General features: G+C 39.8%; 1 protein-coding gene and 1 non-coding gene across 5 annotated transcripts; one reads left to right on the top strand and one right to left on the bottom strand.

Moving 5' to 3' along the window:
* Positions 1-442: 442 nt before the first annotated feature.
* LOC143448385 (FYVE, RhoGEF and PH domain-containing protein 3-like) lies at positions 443-21,976 on the bottom strand. 4 transcript variants are annotated; one of them, XM_076948106.1, is made up of 14 exons: positions 21,533-21,976; positions 16,683-16,937; positions 13,591-14,041; positions 6,623-7,823; positions 6,004-6,099; positions 5,540-5,688; positions 4,693-4,882; positions 4,187-4,351; positions 3,335-3,484; positions 3,028-3,200; positions 2,560-2,899; positions 2,193-2,339; positions 1,878-2,021; positions 443-1,482 (listed from the first exon to the last, which is right to left on the bottom strand). In XM_076948106.1, the coding sequence occupies exons 1-14, from the start codon at positions 21,924-21,926 to the stop codon at positions 1,129-1,131; spliced, it is 4,209 nt and encodes a 1,402-aa protein (XP_076804221.1). In that variant the 5' UTR covers positions 21,927-21,976; the 3' UTR covers positions 443-1,128. The 4 variants fall into 4 exon arrangements, with proteins under 4 accessions (XP_076804221.1, XP_076804223.1, XP_076804222.1 ...); XM_076948108.1 differs by lacking the exon at positions 21,533-21,976 and adding an exon at positions 20,854-20,968; XM_076948107.1 differs by lacking the exon at positions 21,533-21,976 and adding an exon at positions 18,036-18,252.
* Positions 3,590-3,698, top strand: LOC143450942 (small nucleolar RNA U13). The gene has a single exon (XR_013114833.1). It is a non-coding gene; the product is annotated as a small nucleolar RNA U13 (small nucleolar RNA).
* Positions 21,977-23,783: the final 1,807 nt, after the last annotated feature.

Raw genomic sequence — 23,783 nt, 5'->3', positions numbered from 1 at the left:
TAAGCATGTTATTAAGTTTATAAGTGGTACTAATAAAGTTGTTATCAGTAAGTCAATACTATAACTATTTTCATAGACGTTTCTAAGCCTTCTAGTCCTAGTCACTTTTCCCCGTGTATTCGCAAATAGCATGTTTTTACATCCTTACCAAATCAAGTACGAAAAATACAATGATTGATTTATTATCTCAAGACAACTTACTTCTGTTCGTGCCGATGCTTATATATATACGTACATTTCTGTACTTGTCAGTTTTAACAGAACTTGCAGAAAATAAGGTGCAATTTTGGCCACTTCCCACCGCAAATTCGTCCTTAACAAGCATGTCGGCCTTGCTATTAAAACCAGTGGCACAAATAACTGCTGTGGAGGCTTGCACATGGGCACAATGAGTCTGACCATTGAGTTAGAAGAAGATATCCCGCAGCAGACACAACAATGCTCTTCTCCTTTTTCGTTTATTGTCAAACAACAATCGTATCTTGCGCAGACGTACAGTGATCAACACACTAACACACAGAAAACGAAGAGGAACTCGCATCGGAAGACATTACAAACTTAAGTACGTCCCTTAAGTGGAATGACATTATGACAACCCCCTTGACGAATTCATAGTCACAATATCATCTCAATACGAGACCAAAACCCCAGGCCAGGTCTATCTAATTTGTTGCCCTATTCAAAATAAAACAAGACTTATATTGCACAAGGAAATAAACAACAATTATTTTCTGGCATTCCTCCGACATATAGAAATTTCCCGCTATAGAAAATTGCCATCGGCATCGCCGAACAAATTTAGCACGTAAAGAAAACAAAATCGGGAACTTAAATAAAATAATGCATATGAAAAATTACATAAACACACTATCAGATGAAGTGGCACAAATGGACAATTCTAAACACAAATGGCTCGCAGTGTTTCGGTACAATATTCTCAGATTCCTGTTCATACAAATTACCACTCTCAAGTGCCATAATTGGGATGATTACACAATTGGTGAGCTCTTTTTAGCTTAGCATGGACTACAATACGCTGCAGAAAATTCAATGGTCATTGTACCGAATACATCCTCTAAAGCTTTTCCTAAAATAGACAAACAGTGACTTGTGGCTTATAATAGTCTGTCATGAGGTCGTGTTTTGATCCAATTCTTTTGCACTAAGACTTGTTTCGCTGTTCTCTGCTTGTTGATGATCCTCATTTGGGCTGCTGTCGTCCGGGGCTGAATCGCTGCCTTCGCTGAAACTGGAATCAGATGCCGGCATACCCAGTCGATAAACGTCATCCCTTGTCAGGTCTTCGCCGATGCTGGCTTGTTTCAAAGCGTACATCCAACGTTCTGCGCGATCTTTGTCTTCGGTTGTAAAGTAATAGACTTTTCTTGCTTGTGCCAGTTTAAACCCGTACTTGTGTTCATGGGCTTTGAAAGTGATCACCTCAAAGCCAGGTAGAGGCAAGGTCATTTGTGCTCTGACATCCTGTAAAAACAAATGAGGTAATAATTAACTATTGCGTGTAAGTGCCATCAGTTAAGCTGCAGGTTACTTCGGGTAAATGGCCGTGTTTGTTGCCATCACCAGGTCAATGCCAACATTACTTCCATGTACGTTTAAGCCTTCAAGGCTTTGTCACTTTTACTGTGCATAGGTGCATGTTATCATCAACTTACGCAATGTTTTAGTCCCGATCAATGACAAAAAATAAAATATATGAAAACAAAGATTGCATTTTCGTAACAACAGTCTGTAAGCCAAACGGAAACGACGTTGTTTTGTTAGATCGTGACGTTGTCCACACATGTTGGTTATACAAACGAACCGCAAAATCGCGCAGGCTGAAACATAATTTAATTGACATGATCGTGATTCTTTACCTGGTGTGCACCGTAGAAGTACAGACAGAGTTCGTCGTTTGGAATGACACACCAGGTTTTGGTCCAGGTCTTTTTCTTTTCGCTTTCCGAGAAGTTTAAATAATCCGCAATCACGCTGTTTTCAGAAACTATATCTGCTTCGATCTATAGAAAGAACATGACGAATTTAGATTAACGGTATTTTACCTAAAATCCTACTATGCTAACATGCGGTTTCTGCACTACTCATCAGATAAGCGTTGTTACTGAGAAAACATCGTAAACTCGCTTATTTACGAGCATTTCGGCAAAACAGCCTATTTCCCTGCGTTATACCTCTAAGACTCCTTTCTTTTCGCCATCTGTTGAATCGTTCTGGTGTCTTCCAGTCAAAATATTAAAGCAATCTTCACAAACTTTTTGTTGTTTACCCGGGTCGTACTGCAGCGTTGTTTCGTGCATGGAACACTTGGAGCATACAACCTACGCGTATAAGAAGACGGTCAATTAGATAATCTGTGGCAAGGTTGAACACGCTAGACACAATATACCACCAAATGGCGCGCACAAAGTAAACGTTATTTAAAGACCGATATCTTTGGTGCAAACCTAAACCGGATTGGCGTTTTAACCTTACAATCTTGTTTTGGACAACAGCAAAGGATTTGCTTGGGCGTTAAGTTCTCAAAATTCCCGGTCTTACCTTCCCGCACGCTCTGCAGTGGTGTCGACGCCGTAGAAGCTTATTGAAAGGCTTGGAGCAGGTCATACACATCGTCACTTCGTTGTCCTTAATCCAACGGGGCGCCCTGGTACCGAGGTCGTGAACTGGGATGTCTATCAAGGCATGGGTACGGTCGTGATGAGTTGGGGTTGTGGGGTGATTGGGACTTTCGGGATTAGCGTTGCCGGAAACCCCGTCTTCCGTTACTAATGTGTCCTTTTTGAAACTAGACTGTTTTATAAAGGAAGTTTTTCGGTCAAGGTAGTCCAATATTGCTCCGTTGATTGCATTAACCCATGTTTCCTTTTCATCTGCGCCACTGAGCGTAAAAGTTTAATTATATCGTTAACAAAATCAACAAATCTTGGGTAAACTACGTTAGTTAAATACGTGTCCATTTCTTATGCCTGCTTAACGTTAAGCATTACTCAACTATTAAGAATTTACCTCGACGCGAATTCCATAGACTTTTGAAGACCTTGAACGCAAAATGCGTGTGGTAACGTTGGGTTTTTCACTTCGGTCAATCGCATACCATCCAAGTCTATCTTAGCTGTCACGCGATACGACTTGCCTTGTAGTCTGCTAAGCGGTGTACAGCATAACAGCATGTCGCTGAACTGTCAAGCATGAATATTAATTATAACAAAATTTAATAAGTGCCAAGTAAAAAATTGCTACATATTGCAAATTGAATGGCGTCTGTGGTTAAAAGGAACGACTTTACGGCGCTACGGTTCCGGTGACTACTTACCAAATAGAGGTAACGTTCGTATTTTTCGCCGTTTCTGGCAGAGATTTTGATGATTTTTCCTTCTTTTAATAGCTCCCGTGACACGTCAACTATGTCGAAATTGACATCAGCCAAACCGTTGAAAACTTTCACCAACTTATTGAATTTCTCCTATTCGCAAAGAAGATAATAATTGTCAACACCACATAACAGTGAGAACCACAAATGGAAAACTTTTTTTAGAGTTGTTATTCTAAAATTCGGTGGTGTACGTCGATCCTTCTTATGGTCAAACGGGAATGATGACGGGTTAATCACACGTGATTGTGTGAGATGTGTCAGCCCACACCTTTGTTACGCTATTGGCACAAAGCACCCTCTGACCCCAACAACCCCTTTCAGCTACAAGAATTAATTGCCTCAATAAATGTGACCGTGGAAGGTTCTGCCTCGTTTTGTTTGTATTTCTACAGCAGTAAACTCTGATGCCTTTTGGGGTTTTCCTGCATCAATTACATCATCGTGTTTTCTGCGAAGGACGTCTAGAACAGCGAATTTCGTCGGGGCAATTAGTGGGACAATATTAACTTTTTGTTTGTTAATTAGGTTTGTCTGGCCAAATTTTGCAATCGTACGGCGCTATGTTTCCTGCTTGGTGCTATAGGGTGCGTGACTTTATCCCCCACACACACAACATCGTAGCTCATGTGATCTCCAATAATGAAAAAAGCTACTACTTCAAGTATTTTAAATTAACTAACTAAACCCATGACGACGAATGAATTTCATTATAATCGGGCTTTAGAGGATCAAGCATTCATTAATGTACCAATTTAATAAATACGTTATAATAATATACAGAATGCGACATACAATTTTTTTCATAGTCTCGTTGGAGTGCGTGGCAGCAAATGTAATCAGCTCAAGGGCTTTTTCGGACTGGGGTCGGTCTTCAGATGTCTCTGGCAACCTTTTGACGTAGTCATCCAGCAACAAGCGGTACCTTGGGACACGCTGGACCGGTCCAAGCATGTGATGCTGAAAAATAAGCCAGATTGTGTTTTAGTAAACAACATTAGGCCAGCAGGCAACGTAAGCATGCCTACTATGAATTCCCGGAAGTATTTTTTCTTTAGCTTAACATTTAAGAGCGTGAAAAAAATTGAACATTGGCTACACGACTAGAACAATTAAAAATAGCAATTGTGCTCAACACTATGCGTGTGCGCATAAAACGCTACTCCTTCGTTAAAACGGTTTATAAATCGCCGGCCTTCCTAAAATAGTTTTGCTATAGTTATTTTCCCACGAATCAAACTTGAATTCAAGCTTTTAATTTGGTTTAACTTAAAAATCATTGCATATGCAAGGCCCACTACCTGCAATGTGAGCGAATTGCTCTCCGGAAGCTTTTGTATTGACTTGATGATTGCCGAAAAGGCATTCGACTTTTCCGACCATATCTTAATTGTGTTCATGGCTTCGTCAAAGTTCTGTACGTAGAGACTGTACATTTTGAGGAAGGGAGCCGCTTGCGTCATGATATCACCAATACGTGGGTTGGCTTCCCTGTTTTCAATGATATACAGAGAAAAGATTACTAAACCGTCCTTGCTTGTAGCTACAAGACAAAGTCAGTCTCTGTTTGGCTTGTACCATCAAAGGCATAGCAAAGTACACGGATAAATAGGATTACAAATGATAGCGTTCGCAGCTACGTCTAAATTCATGGTAAAAGCGGCGTTTAGAAAATAAACCCGCCTCACAGGCAACACACCTGAATATCAAATGTAAAAAAGAGACCCTACTACAAGTCACTTGTTTCGAATCAAAGCAAGTACACTCTTTCAGCCTTATAAAAGCCTAATTTTTACTTGCGTACCTAAAATGCCAAAGGCTCTACTACAGGTCACAGCATTGCCAATCGTTTCCACGCAATGATTGTTTTCAAAGTTGTTCGAGATGAAATTTATCAAAACATGGGCTGAGTATAGATATAGTCTTAATATGGTTGTAGCTTGTCGTTTGTTTTTCAAGTACAAAACGTTGTATGACTATATGCTGGGAATACCCAAACACGGTTGAAAAATCAAGTTTTACGGCACTACTTACGCTACCACTATGTTGTACGTAATCGCGCGACAGTATCGGAAAGTAATCTTCGATCAGAATGCCATTTAAGTGCTTACACTAATTGAATCATGTTACATAGACAAGCCAACTTACCAGTTTTCCAGTCTTCCTTTCAGCTGCGGTAGCAAAAAGCTGCTGTGGAATTGGTAGATGGCTGGTACATGGCAGAAAATGTTGTTTACCACTTGTTCCGGGATGATGTGTTTTTGTATGGCGGCTTCGCGAACTTGTTTGTGAAATACCTGCATAAGTATTTTGAGCCATATAAATTTTGTGCTTTTTACGCTAAGGTAAGCAATTATCATATCAGACAATCAGTAAAAAACATCAGTTCGCGTGTCGAGAAGGATTTATTTGTTGATGTCTAATTGGAAGTCACTCGGAGGTAAAATTATCGGGTAATTTTAGGTTTCCAGCTAATCACACGACGGGATCTATAACCAATAACCATTAACTCGTGTCTTTTTAAACAAAATTGAATTTTGAACGTTTATGGGATAATGTGTTTTTACAGCTTCCATCGTGATAATAGACTTGTTCTTATATTTTTATGGCACCTGATCTATGAGATGCAAAACAGATACGTAGGACACTTCAGTCGAGAGCAGCTCCTTTGCAATGTTATGAAGTTTTACCTCGTTCGGCTCTTTTATCTACAAAGAGAAAGAATCTATTAAAATATGTCGAAAAACTTTTGTATATAACTAGTTGTTAAAACGTAATTCATAGTAATCATATTGTAGGCCCAGTTGTTCCAATATGACGGTAAAGTGCCATCACCACTAAAATCCTACGTGCAAAGCCATATAGTGAGTCAACGTGACGTCAAACTAACGAATTTCCGTCTATTTAACGTTCATTAATGAGTCATTCGCGGTGTCTATGATGTTACAAAAGACTAACAGTGTTATAAGATAATGCCCTGCTTTAGAAATGCATATGAAAGGCATTCGTGCGGAAAGCAATGCACAGCGCAAGTGAAATGCGATACCCTTGTTTTCGATTTTGTGCCAAACTCAACTAATCCACGCTGCCCGGCGTTTTCCTTGTATTTTTGCGGAAGTTATGAAATTGAAGCCCTTATACCGTCATACAGGCCACGCAGACCGAAGCGTAGTTGGCAAACCGTACGGGCTAAAAGGAATGTTTACAGAATGATGAAAAATGTGTAGTTACCGAAACAGACGGGCTTGGCGTTCGGGCTCTCTCAATGCCTTTGTTTGGTGAGGCAGCGATGTTTTCGTCATCATCGCTGCTATTGTCAAAATCGCTCCAGCTATCGACGTTTACTCCGCGGCTGGAGGAGCGATTCGAGGATGGGACCTCCAAGGAGTTTCTGAATCCGGAATCGACCGACATGGTGGAATTACTGGATTGATTCTCCAATCTTAATTCCTGCACCGTGCTTGGAGATAGATCGTCGCCGCTGATTTGCCTCGCGATCCTATCATACTCCTCCTCTGGGTTGAAGTCTCCCAGTGTGGAGTCCAACGATGTTGAAGAGTCTCCACTGGTTGGCTTGTTTGATTGGAGCGGAGGTTCAGGAGCTTTCTCATCTGACTTCAGGACGTCCTTTGAACTCGAAAGTACGGTTATGGAGCTACTGGAACGAGGTTTTGCCTCGTCGCTGGAAGTACTGTGGGCTTTGTAAGCTTCCCCAACGGTGTGGGAGCGATCCTTCTTGGTCAAGTCTAAATTGGTAGGCCGGGCGGTGGTGCCAGCCTCTGTGGTATTTTCATGCATCCATTTCAGAAGCGGACTGCCTCCTGAAGATTGGCTGCCTAAAGCAGGGTTGGAGATTAATTTATTTTCCGTCATTAGCTTATGGAGGGAACTTGCTCGCCTTCTTCCTTGAAACTCAGAATCATCCAAGGGCTTGGCATCTTTGCTTGGAGATGTAGGTCCAAACAGGACGGATTCTGTGTTTTGGATCGCGTATGGAGACCTACTTGGTGATTGGGTCACTTTGGTACTAGGTCTACGAGCAGGAGAGCATTCGGATTCCTTGCGGGCATTGTTGAGAAAACTGTTCTTTCTAACGAATCTCTCTTCGCCATCAGCAGCAGGGTTTACTGTCTCCAGCGAGTTTTTCCTGCTCATATTTTTCCTCCTCTCTTTTGCCTGATGGGCGTTCTTCCGAAGATTGTTGACAAGCATTTCGTCATCCGATCCTCCGCCAACATCACAAATATCCTCCGGATTGGGAAGCTTCTTTCCTGTCGTAATCTTCTTCCTCACAGCAGGCACTTCCTCGTAAATATGAATTTCTTCTGCTGCTCTTATTCTAGGCTCCGCCTCTTTTTCCTTCTCGCTGCTGCGTTCGATCGAGTCGTCAGATCTGTGGCGTTGGAATGCTGGAGATGGGGAACCCGTTTGTCTAAAAACGAAAAACAAAATTTGTCAAAGTACGTTTAAATTTCACTCCTAAACGATTATCCCCAAAACCAATAGGTGTTATTTGCAATCTGTTCTTGTCTTATTTCTCGGAACTTGTTTATATTTTAGGAGCGCATCAGATACGGAAAACGCGTCTAGACGATGGTTGCATTGAGAGTGCTTGTAAATAGTTTGATTGGCGCGTTTGACATTCTTGTTGGCTATATACTTTTGTATTTAAAATGTTCTAGGGTACAATCATTTGAAACAAAGCAATATGTGAAAGTAACATCACAAGTACTTTCGTGCAGAACGCACCAGAAATACTTTAAACGTCCTGCACAAACACGTACAAGAAGCACTTAACCTTGAACCTGACTATCAGGAGCGTGTTCTAGATGTTGTCGAGACACGATCGATGACAAGTTGTCAGTTAAAAAGACGCCTTGAACGTATACGCCTGTCATCGATCGGTTTAATTGTTTTTGCTAGTAGTTAGCCAAGATCGATGAACTCGTTTCAAATTACTGCTTAGTTAATTTGAGGCAAACAATTAATTTTCTGTAGCTCACGTGAAATCGTAACCAAATCCAAACGACCCAGACACGTGTTAGGTGGCCTGAAAGAACTCTCGAGTTTCAAGTGGCACCATCGATGGAAAACTTACACCACGCGCGCATCAGAGTTTTACACTCGAAACTGGCAATCGTGATAATGGTTAAGCTAACAATTCGTAATTGTTTTAACTCGCTACAAGTCGGTAGCTACAAGTACGCTTGCAGCGTACGCAGCCGGACTTTCCGCGGGTAAATCGTACATTATTGCACATTGACCGTCAAAATACCTTCGCATTGAGCCAACACAGAGGTTCGCGCACCCACCACCAGACTTTTTGAAGAGTACATGAATATTGGGCAGACAACTGAACTTTAATGCCCGTTTGCGTTTCCTTTCCCTCCATTTCTGTCGCCCTTTAATTCGGGTCTTGTCGTCACAACCCTCGGAACACAAGGGTACTTCCGTTACGTCATACTTCATGGTTAGCGAAAAACAAATTGATTCCTTTCTTTGAGGTTGTATTGATTAGCACGTGTTCGACAATAGTTTAAAGAGGTAAACCTAAAACTTGTATCGGAAATTCCATAGAAAAATAGACTTTCTGAAATGCGAAATAATAACAAAATGTTATTTGACTGTCTGTATTAACGACATTGTTTACATCCTATTTCCGCTTCTGCATCCTATTACGTGACAGGATGTAACAGAAAAGTTTGGTAGAGATGACATGACTGAACTCATAATTACCATGTTCTTCTTTCATTACGCTTTTCATATCGAAACGCTTGCCACCTTATCCATGACAGAAGCTGGAAAGAATCGAAGAGAACGTTTTTATGAAATAAAGTCGGACTTTTCCCCAACAAATAACGTCTGACGTCAGAAAATCAAATAACCAAATCCTTGTCTTCCAACCCGCTGTATTTACATGTCATTATTTTCGATTCATGTCAAACAACTCTGTTTACTGTTCTCTCGTGCTACAAAAAATAAAATCTTTCAGTAAAACTGGCAGGCACATATTTTAGTTCGCGGAAAACAACGATTTGTGAAAAGATAGCTATTTTCCGTCCCAACGCAGCAATAACCGCTCATCCACTAAACAGTGTCACGTTTAGCCTTGCTAAAGGTCGATTTCTTCATCCGTCGATCAACAAATCTGATTTACTCCAACCGCACTGTTCAAGCCGCACAACTCCCAAATGAATCACTCAGGCCGCACGAGACTTAAAACGCAAAGAATGAAAATAACGCCTCGAACTTAATTAACACCCTTTCATCAATATACTATACAGTTGTATCACGTGAACACGTCATCATCTGCTGCAGTTGTTGGCAATGTCCGTAAGCCAATTTAAATCGCTTGATCGTAACACTCTCAGCATCGACTGCACTTTTAAACTTGCAACCGCTTTCTTCTTGTTTACTTTAAGAGCAATATTGGACAAGTTATCGAGTTCTTCCTCTACTGGCGCCTGCTATAATACGAATTGCATTTGATACGACTGAACTGTGTTGAAAGTTACACGACAATTCATCGCCAAGTAGCAACAACAAATGCCCTGGTGCCAATTGAAAACGTTTGCTGTTTTGAAACGTACGAGGGCGCTTTGTTTTACCTTCTCTTTCCCTCGCATATTTATTGATCGGAAAAAGCTTTTCTGACAACTGCGGATGGATATTCGACTATTAGTTTCATTTTTTGTGTCAAAACACCCAGCAAGCAGTTTATCGTCAAGCGAGGATGAACAAAAATGTTTTTACTTAACATACTTGTGCTCATTCATAGCCACAACCGTGCCTCGGGTTGAGCTAAACTAAGTGCAAAAAATACGTCGACAAGACGAAAATAACTCTGCGCGTATACGTTCTTTCGCTTGCATAGTCTGATTTAATCATGTCCTTATTACCTGACCAATAAAACCGTCAAGACCATAGTATCGCATAAGCGATAAATATAGCGTCCATCTTTCACAGAAAGTTCCACGTTATGAGTATGCTAGCACCTACCCGACATAGCCTGAGGAAAAAGCAGTCGTATTATGCGCTTACGCTAATTACATCAACTCTTCCTAACCGCAGATCGTCAGCTCTAAGCGCGATGAGACACGGCGACCGCCGTGCTCGACCATAGGCTATGTCGGTCAGTCACGACTGAATTGTTGCTGCCCCGACACCGTAACGATCCCACACTGAAAGTCGTCCGTTTATTTTGCGGTTTATAATCGTGTCGCAAAAAGTGAAATTTTATATTTCTTATAAAAAAGGTGAAAAGGAAACGTGAAACCAATTTAACCCCTTCACTCCCTCTATTAGTTACGTCAGAGACACGTAATAAGGGTTAAATCGTGCGCGTCGAAATAAAATCAACATTCTTAATATTGATTCCGTCAAAAGGATATCAACTTCTTGTGATCTCTGTTCTGATAAGTGGCTGACCATTCGAACTTTAAGTCGGGCGGAAATTACAAAACTAGGGCTATTTGGACCATCGCGACCGGGTCGTGAGACGTAAGTAGGTTCGTCAAAAACCCCAGTTCTACTTTGCCTTTTTTGAGTCATTTTGACGGCAGTCAGTCATAACGGTAATATGTTGACGTTAGACGCGTCCAGACACCCTGAAAAGGTGACAAAACGTATTTACATTTTCATAAATCATCGCCCAAGTATGCGAAGCGTTGAAAAGTGCTTATATGATGGCAGCTCGTCTTACCTTTAACAAATAACGTTCTAAAAGGTCATTCTATAACGTCTCCACCCAGTTTTTGTGGATAATTTAAGATAACTGTTAAACATAAATTCAAAGATAATGACCGCTTGTAACTTAAAATGACTGTTCCTTCCGTGTGAAACCTATTGTTTTCGACATGTCAAAAAGCCGCATCCGCCTATAACTGCGCCTCACGACGTCTAGTTCAAGGAATTAGTCGTCAAATACGCTGCATCAAATTAATAAAGAAATATTGAGAAAAAAGTCTAAGCTAGTCCTTACATATTACCCCAACGCACGCGAGAAAAATGTAGAACTTTCATAGGGTATGATGCACATGACCGCAAATCAAAAAACAGAATGCCTTATTCGGTTGCGTTGTGCGGAGACAGGTATGCGGTTTGCGATGGCAAACAAATTAACCTTTTGCGGTTTAAGGCGATAACCTACGACCCAGTGATTATGGAAATGTTGTATTTTAAACCCCAAAATCGGTCTGGGGATGATAAGTTGTGAGTCATGTGCCTGGCCTAAATAAGACCGGTTTATACATGACGACAATCTTCTTCATTTTGGCGTGGTCCTGAGCTGCCGCACCACATCATAATAAACTGCCCTTCTTGCTTTTCATCGCATTGTTAAGATGAATTTCTGCAGTCTGAAAACTCCTGGTCAATTTCCATGACATTTAAGTGAACCGTCACGACTATCGGAACTCAAAAACAGAGTCTGACAGATTAATCAACGCTGTACCTTTCGGCTGATCTGGAGAAGATATCATGGTCTTTGATATACATGAAATAATCAAACTTCAGCGGCTGCATACACATGGAAGCCGTACAACAAGCTTATCTCATAACATAAACACAAAAAGGCATCGAGAAACCGAGTAAGACAACAACTTCAAACCATAAATGTGGTTTGGTGACAACAGTGTTTTGCCTTACGTTTGCATGACTTCCACTCGACTGCCAGTATAGGGCACACATGGAGCCCTTTTTTTCAGATGTATTTGTACCTTTCCGGTATGACTTCAATTGGTCACCAAATTGGCCAGATCATTTGGCGACAAAGAACTTGAGTAACGAGAAATAAAAAATACTTTTCGAGTCGTTTATTTTTAATGTCGTTGGTGTTTGTTTACGGGACGTTTCGGTTCGCTTACGTAAGAAAAGAAGCCAAGCAGTCGACAAAGCGATCAGAAAGTGAGTCAATCTCTGGCCAGATTACCAACCAACGCGAAGGCTTTGGTACAAGCGCATTATCTTGCAACATTACATTTAAATAAGGCAATTACGTAAATCGAGGTGCTACTGAAATCCAGCTGGGCTGATTTGTGACAAGTGAGTCACGGGAATCAAATTTTAATCTGCACCAATGCTGTGGGTATATCGATGTTATAATGCGCTATTCAGACACAGATCTGTCTGAGAAAAATCGGTTTTATATTTTATAGTTACGCTATTGACTGTGCCGACCAGGTAAATTGTTTGGGTTCCAGACAGAATCGATTGTAGATGGGTCTAAAATTGTGATTAGATTTCACGTATAACTCGTTACTCTCCAATTCTTTAAGTTAGGACTAATTTATTGTGACAGAAAACGTTTCAATTGGAATGGTAACAAAATATTTATTCTGGGGTCGACGAAACTCTTTGCACGACCTAAGCTCAGCGATGATTCTTCAACGCTCGAGCCTTCGTTATTAAAACTCTCCTAATTGTTAATTTAGCGCTACAAGGAGACTGCAAAACAAAAACACCCTTGTATGGGAAAGACAAATTCTATTGTACACCTGGCTGAGGCGATTGTTCTGATGGTGTTTGCTAAGCTTGGCCGTGAAGTTGGATTTTTTATAGTATTCACAAGCGCCAACTAACGGTTGAGGTAAAGTGTATTAGTTGGCATCTAATATAATTAACCTTGTCAGTACTCAGTTACCGTTATGAACACAACAAATTTTGTAAACGAAGAGACAACGAAAACATCGTTGCAAAATACTTTTAAAAATACACCAATGCGTTTCAGTTATCATTTCAGATTAACCATGAAGGGTAAGACATATAAATACATGTTTATTGACGTTGCTTTCTTTTCTAGTTTGTGTTACGTAACCACATTCTAAACGCAAGCAAGGAATGCAAACAATGTCACACCCCTCCAGGTTTTTAAGAAGCAATATACCACAAAAAATATAAATCGGGATATCCTTTCCGCATTCATGTTACACCTGCGTTCTATTTATCAAAGTTGTGGGTTATATCAGTTTAAAAAGAAAAGCTTCTTAAGATAGCGGTGGTGAGGACAGCCACGCGCTTGCGCTGTGTTTACAACAGAAACTTCTAAATCATTATATCCGGTTTTCAACCTACACGTGTTTTGAAAACAAAACGGATTATTCGTAAATAACCCAATCAACATATAAGTAAAAGTCCAAGCTAAGTACATGCCAAAAAGTTTACTAGTAATGCGTTAAATAGTAATATAGCAATGAACTTACTTTGGCTTTTCTTCTCTTTGCGTTGATTTTTTCCTTGTGCCCCCAAAGAGCATTGCCTTTTCATTTACGCTCAATACGCTGGGTGATGACGTAATTGGAGATGACGTCACGGCAGTAGACGTCATCTTTTCTTTTGATTCGGATTTTCCACTGTCCTGCGAATTACTTCGAGAACGGAAATTGCGAGATTTGCTTGGCCTCGGTGGCGCAACCGGACTTATGCCAACTGAAAAGCTTCTTATTTTCGATGGCTCGGCGGCGACCACCTTTATGATTGGCGTCTTTACCTTGGTTAGAATTTCATTGCTTTCTTTGCTGAAGTTGCCGCTGGTTCGTAGTGGCCTATCGATACTTTTAGAGCTACCGGCAGAATTTATGGACGAAGCACTATCGCGTCTACTGCTGTTACTATTTCGCCGACTGCAAGGTTGAGGGGTGACTGGTTGTTTTGCTGAAATACATAATTAAGATGTTTATGTTATATGGACGGTCCCAGTAATACAAACACAATACGTATTAAACAAATAAAACATTTTAAGGTACTTTCTTTCCCTTCCTGGTTCGTCCTCTAGCTCACTCTACTATTTTGATGTGTTGTTTGTTCTCGTTCTAGCTTTTTGTTAGCAGTAGCGTAAGTGTTATAACTTTGTACAGTCCAGCGCCTCTCTAATGTTCAGACCATTTAGGCAGACTTTAGTCAGACTAATTTATCAATCGATAACTGCGGGTCGAAGTGAAACTCATATGCAGAGGTGTACGCTACATCGTAAAGAGATAGGAACCGACATGATATAATTATGTTAATTACTGTATGTGGGCATCGTTCTGTTAATAGCCTGTTGCACCATCAACCAACCGTATCTGCTGATTAATTGGCGGTGACAGACGAGCTGTTACCATGACCATTGTTGCACTTACGTGTTCGCTGTAAACACTTGGCGATCGATGTAGCTACCGCGTAACAAAGAATGTTCCCACGTTATTCAAGTTCAACACTGTGGCGGGCTGGCAAATGGCAACAGATTTTCACACACAGACAGACAGCTAAATTGTTTACCACCAAACTGATTTAAACTTTCACAATCCTATCCATTACAACCTGATTTAGCACTGACTGCGTTGATTTGTGCATTTTTAACGTGGAGGTAATCGCGTTTCATTTTCATGTCAGCAGCAGGAATATAAAAGCCGACTGCTAAAAGCTCCACGCGCGAGTCGCTGATAAAACTGCCCAAGCTAAACCATATGGCATTGCAACCACTTGTTAAACTGGGCTTGTGTCCAGCATTGATGATTTCTAGGAAATCTGGTGCTATGACACATTGATCACATATCTGAGTTGGCAACGCTTTCTCAGCTTCCCAAAAGTCTTCATCGAAGCCCGTGCATTGTCACATATCCTCACGGGTAAAAGGCTGGAAAGCCTGGCGTGTCCCTAGTTTTACCTAGCGCTGTACATCAGGCTTCATGGCACTGTCGTTATGCGGCACCTAACACTCTGCTGCTTAGCATTACGCCAAACAGGAAGAAGATCTACCCTAGACGTGAGTTGACGGGATCGTTCGTTACACGAATTGCATGTGACGTATAAAAACGCTAGCAAAGCATCCTACTTCAATCAATAAAAGTTTGGCCTAGTCACGAATTAAACCCAACCGTTATCTTCCTTTCTTGTCCGGTATGACGCACAGAAATACGTTAAAGGCTAATTGATTGTTTGATTCCAACATCAATTTAAATATGAGTTAGGTCTAACATTTAACAGCGTTTACAAGAAAATCACTGCTACTTCCTTTTCCTGAATGTTTCATCCTAAAATACAAATTAGGATTGTAAAAGGCACAGAAAATCGATTAGGTGAAAATAAAATAGTCTTTTTGGCTAATTGCTGCAATAACTGCTGATTTTATCATACTAATTGCTAGCAGCTTAACTTCGTTTCCTGCTGTCAACGTCAAAAATTCAACAATATGATAAAAATAGCATCATTTCCTCCAACGTATAACTGTCCTTATCACCACTAAAACTGAACGATGAAAAGTCCAGCAAAATTACTTTACTGCGTTAACAACATAAATACATCTGTTACTATTTAGCTTATTAGAAACGAAAGCGAAGGAGCGTACACTTATGCCTTACTGTAGCTTTATATAAGAGCTGTAGCATATAAGAAACTCGCTTAAACTTCAATTGAGTCTTAGGCTATGTCACGTGCCTACGAAGCGGATACTACGTCATAATCACGTCCATGATTTTATGAAATTTCTCTCGGTAGCGTTTGTAACGGGTTCTTCTGCAAAGGCTCAGTCTCATAAAACGTGGGATGCGCCTTTAAAAGATGTAGTAAAAATCCCCGCCAGCTATTCGATACCTGACAATTGGCTCTGTGCTGCATGATTTATATCACACGACCTATAAATGTACCGTTTCTGATTTAAAAAATGACAAATATCATTGTACATGGCATATTTTAGGTATCGGGACTGCACGATCAGTTATTTAAAAATGTTTTTTACTCCTGTTTTGTGGTGAATGTAACTTAGATCACGAAAAATACGAAAAGATTGCTTTAATATCCCTTTCAGTTCACACAATCATCTAAAAATACAATTTGTGAGTGCACGCTTTTAATCCAACTTCTATAATAAGCTTTACCCTTAGAAATAAATACTGCCAATAGCTACTTTCCACCTGCCTGCAGTTGAGTTTTATCTAAGTTAGAGCAGATATGTTACTACTGCTTAAAGACAGTCTGCCATTTTATGTCCAGTTAACCACGTGATGACTTTTTGTTTAACATTGCCGATTCCCAGAAAACTTGCAAATTACATCGCCTAAATCTTTCCATTCGCTGTAATCAGTCACTTAACGCTCCTTTTACAGTAGACAAAGCTCACCGAGAAAGCTGACAGTGTGATGTGTACATATACTATCACATACTTTATATACCGCTGGAATGCTACAAAGGTAAGAGTACTAGCTTACGCAAACAGAGCAAAAAGTTTGCTAAGACCTATCGTTACATGTAATCGAATAATAGATTAATAGAAGATCAAGTCATGCGCAATGCACAACGTGACTCATTTTCTTACCGAGCTCTACTTTCTGGTCCCACAGTTTCTTGACTTGTCGAAACGTTTTGTGCAGGTTAGGATCGGACATTGACCTTCGGTGCTGTGCTTTCCTTGCCAAACTCGAGGCGTCCAGCGGAAAATTTGAATTCAAGTTTCTCCCTTGGTCATTCGTATCGGGACTGGGAGCGACCTTGACCGACGGTTTGGGACTGTAAGGCTTTCGAAGTGGGACTACTCGTGCTTCCATTGCCGCGATTGCGTCCTTCACGTGAACTGCAAGAAAGTCATAATCATGTGAGAACGCGAATGCTGAATAAGTTGATTTCAGTGATTTATAACCAGATAAGGTGACGTAATGCAACTGGAAAGCTCTACGCCTTTACGACATGGCGATGAAATGATGTAACATATGAAACCGACCGTATATAGCGAATTTGTTAAACCTTAACTGCAGACTTTACAAAAGCATGTTACAGCAACTAAATTTTCAAAATACTGAAACTTTTATCGGAATTTTTTCTTCAACTCTCAACTAATTTCAAATTCGTATTTGATGCTTGAAGAAAGCATGTTTTTGCATGTAGGATTGGTTAAACGACAAAACCAGAATAAAAGAAATGTAAAAATCGCGTCGGCAAGATAATAATCACTTGCAAAGCAAAGTTTTTGACCAAGCACGTTTTTGGCCAAACTACGTAACGCTAAATACAAAACAGCGAGCACTGTAATCTAATGCATATTGTCGATTGTTGTTTGCAGGCTTCGGTTCAAGGTGACACCACCAAAGAAAACACTGAGCTTTGTTCTAAACGACCAACATAAGACTGCGTACAACATAAGACCAACATAACATTGCGCGACCAACATAAGACTGACTTTAATTCACTGTGTCATAAACAAAGCTTGTAATCTTTACCTTAATCTTAGGAGAAAGGTGTGTTTCACAGCACAAAAACACTCTTAGTGTCTAAAAGTGTTGTAAGTTACGTTTAGCATAAATCACTGCACCACCATCATCATATCAAATCAACAAAATTTAACATAAATCTCGACCGCTGTAAAACTTCAACCAAAAAAAACAAACAAACAAACAAACAAACGAAGAAAAATAAACCTAAAACGTAATTACATTTTAAGCGCTGAATTGGCAACTCTTTATTTACGGCATTGCCGCATCAATGAAAACTACAAAATGACATCGGAAGAACGATAGATCGACTTAATCACACTAAACTTAATTGCCCACTAAACGCATCTACGAAGTACATGATTAGGCTGTAAGTAACAGACAGCATTTTGCTTCCGAACGACACCTTACCCCAACAAGCAGTACACACCGGTGTTCTCACAATGCACACATTCTCGGTATACCTGGATGTTCATATTCAACTACAATAAAGCCACGATGATCAATTCGGATGTCCTTCGGAGCAACTAAGGCGGACGACATCATCAACTTCGTCGAGAGATTGTTAGGAAAATCGAAAGTGTTTTAATACAATATTTACAGTCGGCTTTTGAAACTCACGTAAAGCAAACAGGCATAACAAATAAGCAAGACGATTTCATCGCCTGTATATCTAAAGGAAACAAGTGTATAAGTAAATATTGCGACGGCTGTTGACTTAATCAATGTCTTTCGCTAGTTTAACTCTCAAATCAAGGCGGATGTTGCGAAACAAGGGATTTTCTGTTTTAAACCCACAGCGAAAAAATTCTATACTAATGAAATCGTTTAAGTAAAATATTAACCGGTTCCATTTTACGAAAATGTGTAATTGGCAAACCAAAGCCCTAAGCTTCTACGAAGACTCCCTTGGTCGATTTGCTCAATCATACATATCAACAAGACCTAAATCACCGCATATCAAAATGCTATCATCTCCGAAAGAAAAAGAACTTTTGTAATGGCAGTTCGAAAAGCTTGGTTTGTCTTAAAGGGTACCGGTTTAATAATACGAAGCTTGAGGAGTAACAGGAACGATCTTCAAACGGAAAGAAACCCTACTCAGCCTACTATGCTCATTTTTTAGAAAAACCTTTTGGGGGGCGTAGCTTCCAGCAACTCAATCGTTAGCTTATCAAGTTATGCACAATTAGTAAAATTTCTTTACTTATAAACCAACGGTCACTGAGTTAGTGCTGTTTCAGTAGAATAAATGAATAAATAACGATGAAGTTAACTGTTAAACTCAGAACAAAACGAAATAGTTCTTTCTATATAACCGTCGCAGTTAAAACCATCACAATACCAAAAATGCAGGTTTTAAAGGGGCTATCCGCTTCGAAGTTTTTTGATCTTTTTCGGAAAGAAGCCTCTACGCTTTTTAAAATTGCTCCTCGAAGAACTGGGTATACACTAGTATTAACCTCTAAGACTTTTGTTTGACTTGACGTAAAGTTAATAAATCTGAAGTAATGTTTCTAATGGTTTCAGCTATAAAAATAGCGCTGCAAGTCATTAAAATACTCGACTGCTAGCAAGGAAAACAGCTCTCGCAAGTATCACGTTTTTCACTGCCTTTGAAAAAACCATGCTATACCAAGAAATGTGACGTAGCAGTTATCCAAATAGTCCATTCGTACTTAGGGACTGTTTCTATTGTAAGGCGACATCTACATCAATTCACGTTATTTCGCATGCACTTTCCACGTCATAATCTTAAGAAATTCTTCTTCAAACCCCCCTTTAACGTAAACCCATAAAGAGGAAATCGCCACCAGAGAACGCTTATCTTCAGTTCTATGACGTCATTTCCGAGTTGTGCGCGTAAAGGCGATGACAAATTCTGTGTTACATCACTCTTAATAAGTAACACATCACGAAAAAGACGGTGTTACTACAAAACTAAACAATTAGTTTTTGAAACATTTATTTACTGTAACGGACAGTGCTTAAACCTATGCAGTACTGTTCTACAGTTCTACAACAACACAGGAACTGTGAGGGCTCAACAGATTACCACAATAGATTCTGAGTTTATATTCGGAAGTACGTATACGCAAATAAGGTGTGTAACGTATATGCGCAAATAGTTTTCCCGGTGCATAGAAGTTATGTATGTGTACTCGTGTGCTTCACATGAGGGTTATTGTTGTTCAATACTTAGTATAAATTAGATGAAAATGAAGCAATAACTCCATGGCTATAAACGACAATAGCCTATATCTTTTATCTTTAGAACGGTTGTCACATGGTTTCAAAAACGTAACAATGTATTCATCAAGACTTTCATAAGCATCCATTATTTTCATGATGCATATATCAGGTTAAGCTCGATTAAGTTTTCAACTTTCATATTACCGAAGCATCTTTTCGTGAGCATGTTCACATAGACATCTCACGCTTTATGATTGGTTAATGACCAGCTCGACTTGATTCTGTGCTGTCAATTAGTCAGGCACCAAAACTTGGTTGCTTTGTAACCCCCACTTGTGGAACTGTTCGTTCGATCAATGTAAATTATATATTAACCAAGAAAGTTGAAAGGATTGTTTTACATGTACTGTAGGATGCAAATTGTTGATTCATTTTAATACAATATCCGAGCGTTCAAAAAAGGAGCTTTGCGAGCAACGGAAAACGGATTGCAGCAATAACAAAGTACACGGCAACCAATATAATTCCCAAAAAATAATAGTACAAACCAGCTGATTTAACGTGTCAGCTGCCAAGTAGGTAAATACGTCCTGGTTATCAAGCTAATATTCAATTGCAATCACAGCAACCGATTGGACGATGGTGCAAGTGCCCAGCAACGATTGTTCATCTATCGTCCAATTGCTCCACATACTCTCTGAATTACCTACGTATGTTTTAGAGATTTCTCCTAAGGCTTAAGCAACAAAGTTAGTTTATTTTCTCCACGCGACACAGTTTCTTTGTTTGGTCGAAAAATATCCGACAAGTAACTATAAACCGGTACAAAAGGGTCATGATTTTGCTAACCCTCTATAAATGTGTCCACTCAACCGGATAGCGAATAAATTGACAAGGCAATATACGACCCATACTAGCTCACAAACACACCACGCAATGCTGTATCTATACCTATATAATACCAAATCAAGCTAAAAGTATACTGGATGCAAGCTTTCAAAGATGTTTAATGTAGAACGGTATATACTTTTACGCCCTCCAAATTGTCCACTGAGGCAAAGATTGTTCTAAATACAAACGCCAACGTACCTCTTAGTAAGTCTGTAGCAGTAGTAAGGCATCTATCTTAGCGCCCCGTAATGCAAATCATATATTACGTGTCTATAAAAACGCACGACTGAATACGTATCCAAAAAAGATCTGCGTAAATTATAAATATTAATCACGGCCTTTAAGTACGTATTTCTGTTTGGTGGACTGTTCGTGTAACCTCTTTATAACAAAGGCTTTCTTTTTGATGTGAACAGATTGATGGACGTGTTGGGCAACAACATTAATCACATGATGTAGGAAAAGCAAGGCATACTTGACCAATTATAGATAAAAAATATCAGTAGGCGGAAGGGTGCTTGGCTGAGTATAATGGTTTAGTTGGGCCAACCGGTGGTTTTTAAGCAAACGCGTGATCACTTTAGTTAAATCGGCAGTATGCCATTATTGCCATAGCAACGAAACGGAGACGTATGTACATTTGTATAGGATTCGCGTTACAAGTCTATAGATTAGGTTTCTGATAACGAACAGTAATTTGCTCCACTATCAAGTTTGTCTTCCTGAACTCGAAATAAGGTTAACCAAACGAGATAAACTCTAAGGTGTCTTTGTACAAAGCGATACAGCTTGTATGAACAGTATTATACACGCTCTATTCACGAAATTCAGCGATAAAGGTAATTTAAGTTAATTAGAAATCACTTATTTTACTCACCTTCAGGACAATGCGAAGATGCGCGATATTTCCCTTTCAATCGAAATGCAGACCGTCTTGATGGAAATTCCGTATAAGTATTCTCGATGCTGTATTTTCTTGGGCTGTAATCCGCATAACTTGCCCTTCTAGTTACAAGCTTGCAGGTGTCATGGGTGACATAACTACCGTTTGAATCAACCGTTCTGACATAGCTCGGTATATAACTTGGGCGGCTAGCTATGCAAGCGTTTCCGTTTGGAAGCTGTTCATCGCGCTTACGCTCTGCCATGATTGTGTTGTTGTTGCAGTCGGTATCTTCAAACTTTTCCGGGTCTTTGGTGGAGGTGTCTATAGAATCAGGAAGTCGCAAATCGTTAACCTTTTTTTCAATATGGTTTCTCCGTCTCACCATTTTAAGTTTGTTGTGAAGTTTAGCACTCCCTAGGCTGTGCAAGTGCAATCTGCAAACTAAAGGAATCAAATATATTATAGTCAGTCAGTCAGTGTGCGTGCCAAATTTCTATAATCTTGCTTGATAGTTGCAAGAACAAATGTAAATATTCCTAAACAAATGACCACGCAAATTATCCTAAACTGCTGACACTACAACATCCATTGAGAAAGAAATGCTAATCGAGCTTAGCTATTTTTACTCTAGAATTTTCCCGAAAATGCTTTCTTTCGCTCAAAAACAAGCATCCTTCCTCGTAACAACAGTGTTCGGGCTATCACTAATGAAAATTATCGTCATTTGGAATATAACACACCGCCCAAAACTTCTTCACAGAACAAGATGTGATTCAAAATACACTCTCGACTGATAAAACAAAACCGTGAATCAGATCCAATAAGCTATGTCTGAGTTGTCTCACCCTACATGGTCGTTTGATGACGGCGACCATTCAAATACAAGTGCGCCTGTGGGTGTTGTTCGCTCACTCGTTCTGCCCTAATTACTACGTCATAGAAAGGCTTTGACTAAAGCGGCGAGCTATCGTGTTTGGCTCAGCTCAGGGGACAAAGATTACGCATTAACCTGGAGCTTTTGCTGGGAAAAAATTCATCGCGTTTCTCTTCTTGTCGAAGTTCACTCTTGCGTTGCGAGCATTCACCGACGGAAACCTAAATCCGATGAGGAAAAACAAACACAAAAGACGAATCACTCTTCTTCGTTCCAATTTGATTGACAGATTAAAAAAGATAAAAAACATCCTAATAACTACCACAAGGTCATATACACGGCATTAACGACGCGTGCTAAATCTGTATTTAAGGCTTGACTTTTTGTCTACATTTCCTGTGTGGATGTCCTAACGAACGTCTATTTGTTTATTATTGAGCCCATTTGTTTAACTGGGTTGAGTTTCAGTGCAAGCGTTCGAAGTATATATTTGACATCATTGCGTTAAACACCAAAGCGCAATTTGCTGTGTGACTATAAAAACATTGACTTATTTAAGGAGAAAGTAACCTAATACAAACTTGCGAACTAATCCGTATTAACTGACAAACAACACAAAAAGCCTTTGGTGGCGTTATCGTTCAAGCATCGCAACAAGAACGCATGAGCTATGCAAACACAGGCCATAAATTAGGAGCACAGCGTTACAGACTGCATTGGTTGATCCTGTTAATATTTGTAAAACACCGAATTATGTCGTCACGTTCACGAGTATAGCGAATGGGTCGCACTGTGTCGCAACAACACTGTTTCGTAATTGTTGCGCGTCACCTTAAAAGTGATAGTAACAAGATCTATGTAACAAACGAGCTTTTACCAATAACAAAGCAAACATGGAAATGACAGCGCTAATTGAAATACTGAGTTGTTATGGTGATGTATCGTGAGATTTTTTATATGTTTATCGACGGTTTTTGAATGTTTTATGCGTTTTTATATTATACAATATATGAAATTTACGGTGGCCGACAATTCCAACCCAGGACAATTCAACCCAAGGACTATTTAACCATAGATGTTGGTTGGGTCGTCCTGGGTTTAGTGGTTCTAGATTGAATCGTCGGAGGGTAGGATCGACCTGAAACAAAAATTTACTTGGATTTGCGGTTTTTTGAAATAGAGCACACAGCTTAATTGTTAAATACTTCATGTAAGGTTTTCGGTCAACTTTAAGACGGTGAGACAAAGAATTATAATCACATATTCAGGAATAACGTTTTATATATTTTCGTAAAGTAACTTGTTACCAATCATAGTATACTGCGTTATAGTTACTTCTTGTCGCATTGTTTATTTTTCGCCATTAAC

Source organism: Clavelina lepadiformis, chromosome 3, assembly GCF_947623445.1.
Source record: "Clavelina lepadiformis chromosome 3, kaClaLepa1.1, whole genome shotgun sequence".
In the NCBI taxonomy this organism is placed as follows: Eukaryota; Metazoa; Chordata; class Ascidiacea; order Aplousobranchia; family Clavelinidae; genus Clavelina; species Clavelina lepadiformis.
Note: the sequence above shows the minus strand (reverse complement) of the source record. Positions and strands in the feature narration are given on the sequence as shown.